Source organism: Puntigrus tetrazona, chromosome 14 (genome assembly GCF_018831695.1).
Source record: "Puntigrus tetrazona isolate hp1 chromosome 14, ASM1883169v1, whole genome shotgun sequence".
NCBI classification, from domain to species: domain Eukaryota; kingdom Metazoa; phylum Chordata; class Actinopteri; order Cypriniformes; family Cyprinidae; genus Puntigrus; species Puntigrus tetrazona.
The window spans coordinates 6,109,372-6,123,751 of NC_056712.1; the positions used below are offsets into that span (position 1 = coordinate 6,109,372).

At 40.0% G+C, this 14,380-nt stretch overlaps 2 protein-coding genes across 2 annotated transcripts; one reads left to right on the forward strand and one right to left on the reverse strand.

Moving 5' to 3' along the window:
- Window positions 1-1,841: 1,841 nt before the first annotated feature.
- LOC122358182 (tripartite motif-containing protein 16-like protein) lies at window positions 1,842-7,165 on the reverse strand. The gene is made up of 9 exons (XM_043257974.1): window positions 6,898-7,165; window positions 6,764-6,824; window positions 5,637-5,676; window positions 4,565-4,660; window positions 4,260-4,493; window positions 3,882-3,898; window positions 3,083-3,237; window positions 2,896-2,940; window positions 1,842-2,708 (listed from the first exon to the last, which is right to left on the reverse strand). Exons 1-9 carry the CDS (start codon window positions 7,163-7,165, stop codon window positions 2,191-2,193), a joined length of 1,434 nt encoding a protein of 477 aa, XP_043113909.1. The 3' UTR covers window positions 1,842-2,190.
- Window positions 7,166-11,762: 4,597 nt separating this feature from the next.
- On the forward strand, window positions 11,763-14,380 carry tbx22 (T-box transcription factor 22). The gene is made up of 8 exons (XM_043256754.1): window positions 11,763-11,958; window positions 12,065-12,221; window positions 12,440-12,541; window positions 12,711-12,885; window positions 12,969-13,127; window positions 13,622-13,680; window positions 13,777-13,859; window positions 13,938-14,380. The coding sequence occupies exons 1-8, from the start codon at window positions 11,823-11,825 to the stop codon at window positions 14,276-14,278; spliced, it is 1,212 nt and encodes a 403-aa protein (XP_043112689.1). The 5' UTR covers window positions 11,763-11,822; the 3' UTR covers window positions 14,279-14,380.

Consider the following 14,380-nt stretch of genomic DNA (forward strand, 5'->3'; position numbering starts at 1 on the left):
TATACAGTGGGTACAGAAAGTATTCAGACCCCTTGAAATGTTTCACTCTTTGTTATATATTGCAGCCAATTATATTGCAAATCATTTATGTTCTTTTTTTTCTCCTTAATGGACATACAGCACCCCATATTGACAGAAAAACACACAATTGTTGATATTTTTCACAGATTTATTAACTGAAATATCACATGGTTATAAGTATTCAAACCCTTTGGTGTGACACTTATGTATTTAACTCAGGTGCTGTCCATTTCTTCTGATCATCCTTGAGATGGTTCTACACCTTCATTTGAGTTCAGCTGTGTTTGATTCTACTGATTAGACCTGATTAGGAAAGACACACACTTGTCTATATAAGACCTTACAGCTCAGTGCATGTCAGAGCAAATAAGAATCATGAGGTCAAAAGAACTGCCTGAACTCAGGACAATTACCCTAAGCACACAGCTAAAATAAGGAGTGGCTTCACAACAACTCCGTGACTGTTCTTGAATGGCCTGGCCAGAGCTCTGATTTAAACCCAATGGAGAGTCTCTGGAGAGACCTGAAAATGGCTGTCCACCAACGTTTACCATCCAACCTGACAGAACTGGAGAGGATCTGCAAGGAGGAATGGATCCCCAGGTATGAAAAACTTGTTGCATCTTTCCCAAAAAGACTCATGACTGTATTCGATCAAAAGGGTGCTTCTACTAAATACTGAGCAAAGGGTCTGAATACTTAAGAACATGTGATATTTCTGTTTTTCTTTTTTAATAAATCTGCAAAAATGTCAACAGTTCTGTGTTTATCTGTCAATATTGGTTGCTGTGGTACATTAATGGGGACAAAAAAAAAAGGAACTTAAATGATTTTAGCAAATGGCTGCAATATAACAAAGAGTAAAAAATGTAAGGGTGTCTGAATACTTTCCATACCCACTGTATAATCACACACCACAGTTCAGTCAGTGCCCAGGCTCGTATGCATCAAGTGCACTCTCTCCCTCACTTCTACAAAATATTGATTTATATATGACTTACCTCACTACTTATCTCTTGTGTTTTCCAGTTCCAATTGTCTCCAGTGTCTTTGTCCACATCCTCTGTGGTCGTGGTGTGTACTCAAAGGATCTCTTTAATCTCCTCTGTACTCCTGATTCCTTGAAAAGATAAAAACTGTGCCCAGTATCGCTGTGATTGCAGTTAATGACTTTCAAAGGGTTATATACTCACCTGATTTATCTGCTATAGACTTTCCATGCTCATCTGTGCAAATAAACTTTGTTAACATTTTTCCTGTCTCCTGTGAGAGTCTGCTTCCGTTACAGAAGTCTGGACCAACACAGCTAGCACAGTATGAGCACCGACGTTCCATTCCAGGAACGTGTTGATTACGTTCGGCCAGTTCTTCTACACTCACCACCCACAGCTTCAGTCATCGCTCATTCACAAGTCACCGTCAGCCTCCAGTTAATTCCAGTCCTTACTGTGCCCTACTGTAGGGACTGGGGCACAGTCCCCTAGTCTGGCCCCCTAGAGGATTGCTCTATCCCACTGATCAGTCTAAAATTGCATTTATAATCTCCTTGCTATCAGGTGCAGCTGTATCATTCAAGGTACCTTGTCTATACATGAATGTTCCTTGTGTGAAAGGAAGAAGCCGCCACCCCTCGCGCCCCATAACCTAAACATAAAAAGCTAATTCCACAGTTAAAAATGATATGCATAACAATAAAAACAGCAACTTGTAAAATCACACACTTATCGTACTGTCTATATGTGGATGTATTACACACATTTATTCAGGATGTATTACACACATTTATTATATCTGTTATTTCAGTGACAGTTCAATTGCAGTATTACAGATTTATTTAAACTTGTTTCTGAAACTAAGGCTTATTCTCTCTGAACACACAAAACATGCACATAACGTCATGCATCTCTTGAGATAGCATACATTTCTTTCAAAACTGCTTTAAGTTTGTTTTGTAACTACACACAAACATCAAATGATTAGCATATAAAACATTTGTGGAGACAAAAAAAAAAATAAAAAAATAAGCATAATTTCACCCACATCACAGCTTTTAGTGTGTAAGCAATTAAAAATAAAGAGAGAAAGGTAGACCCCTATAACATCTCAATGTTACTGATTTATCATGCAGCTCAAAGAATTATTAATCTCACTTTAGTCTATTCTGATTCATCAACACAGTTTCACTGAGGATTTAATATAAAAACTAAACCCAGGACAGAGCGTCTGAGTGAATGTGGTCTGGACTGTGTGGATGAGGCTCATTGAGTCAGAGACGCTGAAGAAGGACAGAGTTCCTGCTCCGTGATCCACATACACTCCTACTCTACTGCTGATGGGTTTCAGAGCAAGAGCAGTCTCTATGTTATTGTGTCTGAATGAGTATCTGGAGCGAGAGCAGAACAAACTCCAGGACTGATCATTAGATCCAAACCAACGCTCATTACCTCGTCCCTTCCTGCGGATGCTCTTATATGACACTGATATAAACACATCTCCACTCCACTCCAGCTCCCAGTAACAGCGTCCACACACACTCTCTCTACACAACACCTGACACACACCTTCAGATCTGTCTGGATGATCAGGATACGGCTGATCTGTGTCAGTGTTAGTAATCACTCTGTTGTTCTCGGACAGACGGAGGTGTTTATTCACTGTGTTCAGATCCAGAGTGAACTGACGGGAATCTGATGGAGATAAAAAAAAAACATCAGAATGAGGAATCTGATGGATTTGTTTGATCGTTTCATGTTCAGTGTATGATCAGTGTCTCGGTACAGATGAGCAGATATCTGTGCAAATCATCATTTCCATCATCAACCTTCTACAGAAGAGCATGAACACAGTTTTCTGCTTGTTTTCTTACTGACTTACATCGTAGGAAGTCATTCCTGGTTCTGGGAACAATGTTGAATGTGACTGTGGAAATCAACAGACATGAACAGAGTTATTCTCATGATCCTGAATCACTCCTAAGACATTTCTAACATGAACTTCTCCATGATATGAGATGATGATGATGGACTGTTTTCTGAGAGCAGATCAATCTCCAGGACTTTACCTCTGTCTGAGATCTTCTTGAGCTGCTCTTTACAGAAATCCTCCAGTTTGTCTCTCAGCTGATGAACAGATTCTCTCAAATCATCCAAAGAGAAGACAGAACTGCAGAGATCATTTACGTCTAGATTTAGGAGGAGCCGAGAGAGACCGGAAACCCTACAGAAAATAGAAACAGAAATCAACAACTTTTACACAATGACAATTTGATTATTAATTCTATTATCATTAAATAATTTGACTAATTAAGTGACTATGCAAAATGTTGACTCAATTCTGTATTTTCATAAAATCAGAATTATGCTATTTTAATGCTGGTGTAATCATTGACACAATTTTAGTAATTATGCACAAAATAGTACTCTTGCCTTCACTAGCACTAATTAGATGAATTCATCATGATAATTAGTGGGTTTTTAATGTTAAACAACAAAAATACGCTGCACGTATCACCCCAGTTTTTGAGAAAAGGCACCACAAGTTCAGTCATTTTTGGCCACAAACATCTGAAAAAAGAAGCCCCCTAAAATCACGATGAGACTGATTACAGCCTCACTTCATAGTCAAATGAACCAATATGTAGCTGTCAGGTTTTGAAGACCTGATGCAGAGCTAGCCCAAGGCATAAGCAAACTAAGCGGCTTCCTAGGGCCCAAAGGCTACAATAGGGCCCCCAAGAGTAGTCTACATGAAATAACATTTTATTTAATTTCATTTATGATATATTATTTCAATGGGCAATGGTAATTATATGAAAGTGCAATATTAAATACATCTGTACATATAATTGTTTTTATTTCCACGTCTTTCTCTGGTTCATCTTGAAAGCACAGCGTGTCAAAGAGTTAAATCAATAATGTTTTGGGGGTAAAAAGGGACAAATTCATTGTTAGCTAACTGTGGTCGTTCTTGCTATTTTCAACTCTTTTGGGATAGAGCTTTTGGGAAATGCACCCCTGAAGTTTTGAGCTGTTGGTGCTGCTGGTGGCACTTCACAGCTAAATTGATTTCTTCCAGAAAAACAAACTCATAGAAATGATTCCTAAAAGATTGCAAGTGCTGAAATCAGTTTGAGGTCATTCAGAAGAAGACGATCAGAAGAAAGTATGACTGATGATGATATAATAACAGCAGGATCTGCTCGAGTCTGACTCTGATCTGTTCTTCTAGATGTGTGTTACCTGCAGGAACTGGATGTGATCCTGTGTGTGTGAAAGCTGCTCCAGCTCAGCGTCTCTTCTCCTCAGATCATTGATCTCCTGCTCCAGTCGCTCCAGTCGTCCTTCAGCTCGACTCACTGCTTGCTCTTCCTGATCTCTGATCAGCTCTATCAACTCAGAGCGTCTTCTCTCAATGGAGCGGATGATCTCAGTAAAGATCTTCTCGCTGTCCTCCACTGCTGTCTGTGCAGAGCGCTGTTAAACACACAGTGATTCAGTGAGTCTGAACCGAGACGAGACAAACTTCTCTTCTTCTCCAGACTCACCTTATGAGACTCCACAGTCTCTCTCAGCCGCTGGAGATCTTTCTCTCTTTGCTGGATTCTCTGCTGGAGCGTCTTCTGAGTCTCCTTCAGCTGGTGCTTCAGGACAAACACATAATACAAGGATTTTACAAGGATACATTTGGCGGTCCTCATCTATGGTTTAGATATGGATGTTTCTAAGAGTAGCAAATGTTTGATTTCACCTTTCTTGTTTACAGGGTACAAAAATATTCCCATCTTGAGGAACCAAGGTCATGTCATAAAACGGAGCATTTGTCATGCGCTGTTTTTCTTTATATCCATATTAAATGAATGATTCGATATGTATCTTTGTGGCTGATTACATTTACATTTAGACACTTTTGTCCAAAGAAACTTGAAATGATCTTGAAATGATCGAGTACAACAGAAGAATCAAAAAGATTCGACACTGTGGACCGTGGGAAGGGAATAAATTATTTTTTTTACCCTGTATTCTGTCTTTTATTATATTTATGTTCTCTTGTATGTTTTTTCCATCTTTGCCTGCTGTCTTGCACACTGTGTCAGACTCCTCTGTTAGGTGTATCACGTGAAGGTGATAGACCAGTTTATGGTGTGATTACCTGTCAGTTGTTTTGGGTTTTGTATTTAAAGGGGTTATAACTTGCCTTGCCTACGTGTATTTTATTATGCCATTTTTAATTAGCTTTGACTGAAGTAAAATTGTTAATAACTATGTATGTGGAAGTGTAATAAGAAACAAGGTGTCACGTGTTGGATTAAGTATCCCAAATAAATAAATCTTACTGGCAAGTCTACAAATTATCCGAGTTTTTCATATTTCTGGGTCTATTAAGGGCACTTGAAGACAGTCGAGGCATCCTTTGGGTTTAGCAAAAGTATCAAGACTGGTTCGACCATAGCGATACAGTCATCCTTCAACTCATCAATGAGAAGAGAGCTGCCCATGATGCTGAAGTCCCAGGTTCAAGCATGCACCCATGAGCTTAAGAATGCATGGTGGGCTGCAAAAGCCGAAGAAATACAGGATTATGCAGACCGCAGGCAGACCAAGGAATTCATTTCTGACCTGAAAGCCCTCTTTGTTCCCGCGGGCAGCAAGACTTCCCCTGTCCGGAACCAAGAAGAAACCATGCTTATAGAAAATACAATTAGAAATTTCATTTGAAAATAGCGTGGAAAATCTTTTCATACTAATCAAAATCCTGACCAAACTCCTGCAGACCCAATCACAAGCTCACAATCATGACACCACACCCCGATCACCCCCGAGGCGTTCGATCGATACGCAACGGATTGACTTTTCAAGCCTCCTGCGGCACACCCGGGCGAGACGGACTCAGAACCAGACCTGCCAAACCCACCTATAAGCACCTTTTTTTGTGTAAAAGAATCCCGGGTGGTTGCGGTTTTTGGGGCTTATTTTAGAAAGCATGGTTACTTGTTAGGGAAATCTGACAAGCAACTTTTTTTCTTTATTTATGTTCACCACATTCTCCAATACATTTAATGACACTGTGTGCTCGCAATTAATAGTTTTGGCAATTTAATTTTGTAATGTTTTTGTAATTTATTAATAATCGCTGGTTGTAAAAAAAAGTACTCCTATACTAATACTAAGAGTAAATACATTTGTTTTAAGTAACATATATATTTTAGTAGGCTATAAACATGTAGTTATGTTATAGCTCTTCTTTGAAGCTCTTGTGATTGGGGATGAGATTTATCACTGATATTATCATTTCATTTCATTGGACTTAATTAGATCAGTCTTTACTGCAGATTTAGTTAACAAACTGACAGTTTTGACCTAAATATGATTTTCAGTTACAGTAATTAATCCATTAGTAGCTTTAGTCGTGTGCCTCACAAGATCTCCCGGCTGTTTCTTCTTGAATTCAGTTCACTGGAGACTCGTCCTGAATGGATCGTTTGATTCAGTATGTTGTCGAATTGTGTTTCAGAGCACGTGAGATATAAGAAGTAACAATGTGTTTTATGAAATGTAGTGAAGAAAAAAGTATGATCTTGTGCTTTGGACTGTAGTGAAGACAAAGTTAAATGTTAAAGTACTCTGGTGAAGCACAGATACTTGAAAAATTAGTAACAAAGTAAAAGTCCTGTCGGTCACTGGTTTCCTCAACCTGGTTCTATGCCTAACCTTGTTGATCTTTCTAATCGGCTTCTTTATAAGACCTGGCGTCATACTTATGATGCAGAGTTGACGTGCTGGAGTTGTCCTCGTCTGCCTCATAGCCTGCTAGAGAGAAGTGATATTGTAAAGCTTACACCGATCAAGTGAAGAGCTGGATCTGTGATCATGATCCCACCATGCTGCACACGCTCTGCAGTCTTTATTCTCTTCATCATCATAGACATCAGTACCTCCTCAGCTGAGGAAGGAGTTGCTTTACGAATTTCTCCTCGGACAGGTTCTTCTTGAATAAGTCTTCCGTTAAGCTCCCATGTGCTTCTTAATGTAGTTCCAGTGCACCTGAGTGATGAGGATCGTACCCTGGACACTTTGGCCTGCTTTCCAGAGCCGCTGAAGGAAAGATGGACTGATGGACGGTCAGAGACGATGTTCAGGTTATTCATGGTTGATCCATTGCCCAGCACTTCATTTCTAGTTCAATTTCAAACGCAGCTATGTCAGATTGTGTAAAAAACTTAATGTGTGTGTGTGTGTGTGTGTGTGTGTGTGTGTGTGTGTGTGTGTGTGTGTGTGTGTGTGTGTGTGTGTGTGTGTGTGTGTGTGTGGTTATCGTGATCTGTCCACAGGGCTCATCTATGTATCTCACACACCCCTCATCATCATTTTTTAATGTAATTGTTTTGCCCTTTAATGCCTGTTTTGTTGATAAAACAGTGGCAATATTTCAGGAAAGCAGGGAGCCGTTATCACTATTTTAAAGCATTACTTTCTTCTCTTATATTAACATCTTAACGGCCCAATTATAAATGGTGAAGAATGAAGAAATAGTTTATGGCATTTAACTTTTTGATTAGGAACCAGTACTTGTAGCTGTAATAGTTACTTGTTTTAGTGATTTTTATTATTTGAATGAATATAAATATGAATAAAGGCAGAGCTCGTTCTTTCTGTCTGTGAAGTCAGATGTGGTTCTGTGAACTTTTTCACGTGTAGCTCCATATGTTCCCCACTAGATGTCCTACACAGTACTATCAGTTTCTCTTCTCCTGCGTCTTCTTATATTCCTCAGCTGTCTGTGTCTGTCTGAGTCAACCATCTGTCTGTTATGTAAGTTGTGCATTTTATATTTAATATGTAACACAGGTTCTGTAGTTCATTTTGGACCTGATTGATCATTGGCCTCATTAATGTGAGTTTATGAACCTCAGCTTCTGAGTGAATATTGCAGAAATTATCCACAAAAAATGCTTTTTTTCCACTAAAAAACTGAGGTGATTCAAGTTTTATTGTTCTTTTATTTTCTTCTGTTCAAAGTCAATAGCTGTCGTCAACTATTTGGTTACCAACATTCATCACAATGCTTTTGCTTTTCTTTTTTCTTTAAAAGGTAAGTGAGCTTGAACATGTGATAGTGACGTACACAAATAAAAACTCTATGCTATATTGACATGCTCAAGCCGTACTTTGAGCCGTACTTTGAGTTAGCTGTGTTAAAGTCATAGTTCAACCAAACGTCCAAATCAGCCTCTAAGCCATCCTAGGTGTGTCTGACGTTCTTCTTTCAGAGGAACACAGCTGGAAGAGGTCAGAGGTCAGTCAGGAAGCCGGAGCTCGTCACATACAGAGTCAGTGATCTGAGTTTCAAAAAGCCCATCAATCTGATTCAGAAAACACCCGGAGACGTTTAGGCTAGTTTTAGATATATGTGATTTACGGAGCTTCATAATAATGGCCACCGTTATCAAGCTTGGAAAACCTACACATTAAATTACATAGAGTAATGGGATAATCTTGATTTTGGGGTGAGCTAGTTGAAGGAGCAGGCGCTGTCCAGTGCTGAATCTCTTGTGTTCTCTAGATCACTCTTCAGGGAGAAGCTGAAGCTCTTGATGTTTCAGGTATGTTGATGTTAATGAGGAAGATGGAAATGAATCCAAATCTTGACTTACTTTATATCTTACACTGCTGAATGTGCTGATTTATGTCGTGCAGACTAACCTGTATTCTTTCTCGTACACTGACAGAACGTGATCCTTCTTGGTGATTCTTGTGCCATGAAACTGAATGTTTAAAAATATGAACTGAATACACAGCAGATTAATATTTTGCCCTAAACGTATCTTCTGCTATAAGACTTCATAACATTTCCAGTGAAAGGTTCAATGTAAAAAAACAGAACCACACATTTTCCAGTTTACTAAACCTTTTGAGTCTAAAATACTAAAATATGGTATTATCTTTAAAGTACATGAAAAAACTCAAACTGTCCTAGTTGACTGTCCTAGTCAAACACAAATATTCAGACTTTGTGTTCCCAGCATTCATTGCAGCATGAATAAATTATGCAGTTACTGTTATAGGATTATTGTTTTGCTGTTTGCTAATTTCCTTCATCATTATCGTTAGTTTTATGTTGTACTGTGATGTAAAGAGCTCATCTTTTTAACATTTAACGATTGCCACCATTCTTGAGGTTAATGTGACTAAACCCTATGTTTATCCACTTCGGTCCATTTTCTGCATATCTAGATGCTTTATAAACAAAGACAATGTGTCTCATTCACTAAACATACAGACGTTTTCAAAAAATAAATCATGATTCATCAAAAACTTTTGTACAAAAATGTATTCTAAATGTACGGAATAAAACCCCACAATCAACCACACACACACACAAATCAAGAACCCTACATATATTTAGATATGTTATTCACAGAGTGGGTGAAAACAACTAAAAGTTGATAATACAGTATAATTAGAGGTCTAATCATTTAAATATAAATAAAAACATAATATTTTATAAGACTTTTATTATTAATAATAGTATATAATCCTATTAATCCTATATAATTGGTGGCTTTTTGTTAAATGTGAGCCAAAATCATCACCATTAAAAGAACCAAAGACTTTACTTCAGTCTGTGTGCATTAAATTAATTGAATACACGAGTTTCACAATTTGAGTTGAATTACTGAAATGAATGAACTTTTCCACAACGTTCTAATATATTGAGCTCTGATCCTGTATGGAGCGAGTGTTTCTCATTACGCTGGGGGAGAATAGTGACGTTTCTCACCGGCTCTGTTTGATTAGATGATGGAGAGGTTAAGAGGACCTGCTGAGGATAGAGAGGGTCCCGTAGCATACGACCAGCACCAGGTTAACTTGATTAGATGTGGCTCATCAGCACCAATCAGCAGCAGCGGGTGAATCTCCTCAAAGGACTGCATAGGAAGGCCCTTTAGATGTTTGTAATTACAAGGGCCTCCGTAGGACATGATTACTGAGTTCCCAGAAATGGTATGTCTTATGTGGTTGAGTCCAGTGCGTAATTAGTAGATTTTGATGGATCTGGCGTGTGATGAGAGGAGGGAGAAGGAACGGAGGACTCATCACATTAGTGGACCATTTTAAGTCATTAACAGCGTGAAAAACTGGAAAAGCCATGGCATTTTGAAACAACAATTTCAAGGCCTGGAAAAAAATTTTTCACTGTAATTATTATTATTATTATTATTATGGGGATTGTATGTTCATACTTGTACTTATCAGCTTTCAAGTTTATAATGAGGAAAAGCATGTAGTTTGATAAGTTAATAAATCCACACAATCTAGCAGATTAAATCAATCATTTGATAACAGCGTGATTAAGTGCCGTGTCTTTCACTCTCTTAAAGTGCTTTCAGATTCGTCACTTGTCTAATCACCTCCTTGCTGCTTCGTGTGAGTCGTTACTCACGACATCCAAAGCCACCTCACGAGTATAATATTGACTTATTTTTCGTAGTTTGTTGTTGATCTTAATTTAAGCAGATAGGCTACATACAAAATTACATAAAAGTTTTCGCTTTGGCGAGTTCTTTATTTCAAATGTAGATGTACGGCAAGCACGCTTATAAGAGAAGATTTATCGCATGCATAGATCAGCATGAAGATTTTTCCTTGTTGCGTGAGGAGGAGGATCTGCTGGATCGGGTTTGTTCCGGCACAGATTAAGCCCTGCTTGTGCCACTGGAGAGATGCTGGAGAGTCTTGCATTCATGAGCATTTCTGATGAAAGGTTCTAATGGATCCTCTTCACCTTTCAGATTCAGTTTCTGGGCTGCAGCAAACAGAAGATGGTGCTCTTGCCGGTTGCATACGATCCACCAAAATGTGGAATAACTCTTTGACTCTGTTTTGGTTTCGTTTGTTCTGTGTTCCTGTTTTTCCTTTTTTAGCCATGTTCCTGTCCTTGTTCCGTGATTCTTAGTGAATTAGGTTTCACCCGTGTCTGTCCACCTGTTCTTGTTTCTCCATGTTTAGTCCTGATGGTCCGATCTTTAAGTTTCATTGAGGTGTAAGTCATTGTGGCTACCTGTGTTCATTAAACCTATGTACTCCTTGTTTCCAGTACGTCACATAACAGAACCCTGAACCAATAATGGTGAAAATGGACAGGTTGTGGCGTCTGTGGCAGAGAACTAATAATATGATATAACCTGTGTAAACTATTGCACATTATGTTGCAGAAGTTTGTCAGATAAAAAATAGGGGAGGAGATCAACGCTAGTCTCCAAGCCCTCCACAGTCTACTCTGATCTTTTCTTCTCTTTTCCCACACTTCCCTTCACATTACATGACCCTCCTTCTTAGAGGACGAGATATCTTGTCAATAAGTTGCCAAAGTTCTTGTCAATGTTCTTGCCAAAGACCGCCGAGGGGGCCCAGAAATCATCACTGGTGTGTGAAACAGAAATTATGCTGATAAAAACAAAAATAAATTGTATGTATCTAATTGAATGTTCCTCCTCTTTGCTTTTTTAAAACATGGTACATTTAATAGTATGTATAAAACAAGCCAACTAGAAAGATAATCAGAAAACATCAGCGAAAGTGAGTAACCTACATTGTTATTTACAACCTGCAGTCCTCCAGTCCTCCTCTGAGATTCTATTGGTGCCTGTAAGCTTGTGAAAAAGAGCATCTCCTTCCCATCGGCAAACGAGGAGTTAAGAGGGTGAGAAATGGAGAAGTGAAACATGAAGACGAGCTGCTCCGAGGAGAAAGATGTGTGTGCTGCTGACAGACCCTCGTCTCTTCATCTGATCTCTGCTCAGAATGCAGGCGCTCTCCACGGACACTTCGGGGGAAACTTTCAAGAAGATGAGGCTGGAAAATATGAAGAACGAGAAGTTTCAGTGCTTCTCTGATTACGACAGAGACGCACCGACAGCAGCTTTGGTTGACACTCAGGGTCAGTGCAGCGTAACTGAGAAACATATCAATGTCCAGCAACTGTTTTAAGTATGCGGGTTTATTTACCATTTATGCAATCTGTCTAACTTTGATGACTTGTGAAGATCAACGAAACAAGAAGAAGAAAAGCATGAAGTCCAGCAGACCTGCAGGAGCAGAAGGCGAAGCGGCGAGACACGTCGGAGTAGATCTTCAAGGATATGACCTATGGAAGAGATTTCATGAGATCGGCACAGAGATGATCATTACCAAAGCTGGGAGGTAATCACAATTTAAGCTAAAATGAAGCCTGTTTTTATGTGAGTTTGATCTGTTTAGAACAACGTTGTTCTCCTTCATATGATGCATCCTAACTAGTTTCAGCTTACCAGTCTTTATTTTGACCTGTGTTTTAACTTGAAGTAGGCCTATGATAACTGTAATAATAATCCTCAGTAACGATGTTATAATGTGTGTTGATTGCGTATCTATCCTCTCAGGAGAATGTTCCCCTCTGTCCGAGTCAAAGTCCACAACCTGGATCCTGACCAGCAGTACTCCATTGCCATGGACATCGTTCCTGTGGACTCAAAGAGATACAGGTCCTTCAGTCTGAACACAATGAATGAAGAGAATAGTCAAAGAGTATAATACCTGCAGTTTAACATAATCTCACCTCAAAGAAATGCAGTTAGTTATAAAGTGATTATTAAGTAATGACTTGACTTGCTTCAGACGGACTAGAAGTGTCAGTGATTGTTCCTGTGTCAGGTATGTGTATCACAGCTCTCAGTGGATGGTGTCTGGAAACACCGATCAGTCCTGCGTCGCTCCTCGTCTGTGTGTCCACCCGGACTCGCCGTCGTCGGGACAGACCTGGATGAGACAGCTCATCAGCTTCGATCGTGTCAAACTCACCAACAATGAGATGGACGACAAAGGCCACGTGAGTTCCCTTCTTTAACACGACTGCCTCTAACGATAGCAGGCGCACATAAACTAAATGTGTCCGATGTGTTTTGAATTCAGATAATCCTGAAGTCCATGCACAAGTACAGGCCACGCATCCACGTCGTTCAGCACAGAGCTGGCGAAGGCCTGTCCGAGACTCTGCCAGCGGACGGCGTCCACAGCTTCTCCTTCTCTGAGACTCAGTTCACCACGGTCACCGCCTACCAGAACCAGCAGGTCACTCGACAGATTAACAGGATACGAAAAACATGAGAGTTGAAAAGTCTAAAATGTAGGTCGACATTAGACCGACTGTGATGTAGAGTGCAGATGAGTATGAAGTATTATCGCTAGATTACTTAATAAAGCGCAAACGTGTAACGCTACGGTAAGTTATTAAAATCTCACAATTGTGACTTTTCTGACAGTTTTACTCACAAGTGTGAGTGTACTTCTTCTCTGAGAGGATAATAAGACGCAGCTGTGAGTTATAAAGTCAACTTTAAGTTGTTATGTTATGAAGTCAGAATTGTGAGACGTAAAGTTACAGTTGTGAGAAATTCTTTATTTCTCAGAATTACAAGTTTAAGTTTGATTCTGAGAAAAAAAGTCAGAAGTGTGAGAGAAAACGTTGCAGTTACATTAATCAGTTTTATTCAGACGTGTCTTCCGTAAGTGTTTGGATCTATATGGAGACATGTTTTGACGGTGTATTTTCTGCTATCTTTAAGATAACAAAACTGAAGATCGACAGGAATCCTTTTGCCAAGGGCTTCAGGGAACGAAATGGGTAACGAAAGTTAGCGTCCGTATGAACTACTACATGTTTTCCGATCTGAAATAGACACATAGCAATAGATGTTTGTCTGATTTGATCTGGTTCAAGCGTGCCGGATGGGATGCTGGAGTCGTACGCGTGGCCCAGTCCTTTAAACCTGGACTTCAGATCGTTTGCTGTGGAGCTGCAGGGTACGTTTCGTTGTGTTGTTATCTCAGTGGCAGTGGTTCTGGTTAAGATGCTCATGCAGCGATGTTCTCTGAACGCAGGCAGGTGTGGTGGATCTCCAGCAGCTGTTCCCGTCACGTTCTCCAGGCCTCCGTGCTGCAGCAGCGTTCTCTCTTACAGAACCTTCTGCAGCATCTGTCTGGGCAGACTCTGCGCTTACGGCGCCCTCCAGCCCGTGTTAGACCTGTCCTTCACGAAAGCAGAGCGCTGGCTCCAGGACTCTGGCTTCAGAAGTGCTTCGGCTGGATGGGGTCGAGCTCAGAAAGACGACAGAGAGCCAGGCTTTGCGTCTCCCTACATCTACAGGTTCCCCCGCTTCTCTTCTGTTACTCGTCACCTGAAGCAGACTCCTGCTGAGAGTCTGTTCACTAACCGGCCCTGACACCAGACACGCGCTCTAGTGAGGGCACTCGTTCCTGACCCGAGGACCATCCACTCACACAGAAACTGAAACCTACTTCCTCACAGTGTGTGAATAGTACCA

Excerpts from the sequence above, each read along its gene's own strand:
- LOC122358182 (XM_043257974.1), bottom strand. The coding sequence starts at position 7,165 with ATGAATAACCTGAACATCGTCTCTGACCGTCCATCAGTCCATCTTTCC. Across the intron at positions 6,825-6,897 it reads TGCAGAGCGTGTGCAGCATG|GCTATGAGGCAGACGAGGAC; the intron begins GTGGGATCATGA and ends TCTCTCTAGCAG. Across the intron at positions 4,661-5,636 it reads GGAACAAAGAGGGCTTTCAG|CACCAGCTGAAGGAGACTCA; the intron begins GTCAGAAATGAA and ends TTTGTCCTGAAG.
- tbx22 (XM_043256754.1), top strand. The coding sequence starts at position 11,823 with ATGCAGGCGCTCTCCACGGACACTTCGGGGGAAACTTTCAAGAAGATG. Across the intron at positions 12,886-12,968 it reads AGATGGACGACAAAGGCCAC|ATAATCCTGAAGTCCATGCA; the intron begins GTGAGTTCCCTT and ends TTTTGAATTCAG. Across the intron at positions 13,128-13,621 it reads CCGCCTACCAGAACCAGCAG|ATAACAAAACTGAAGATCGA; the intron begins GTCACTCGACAG and ends GCTATCTTTAAG.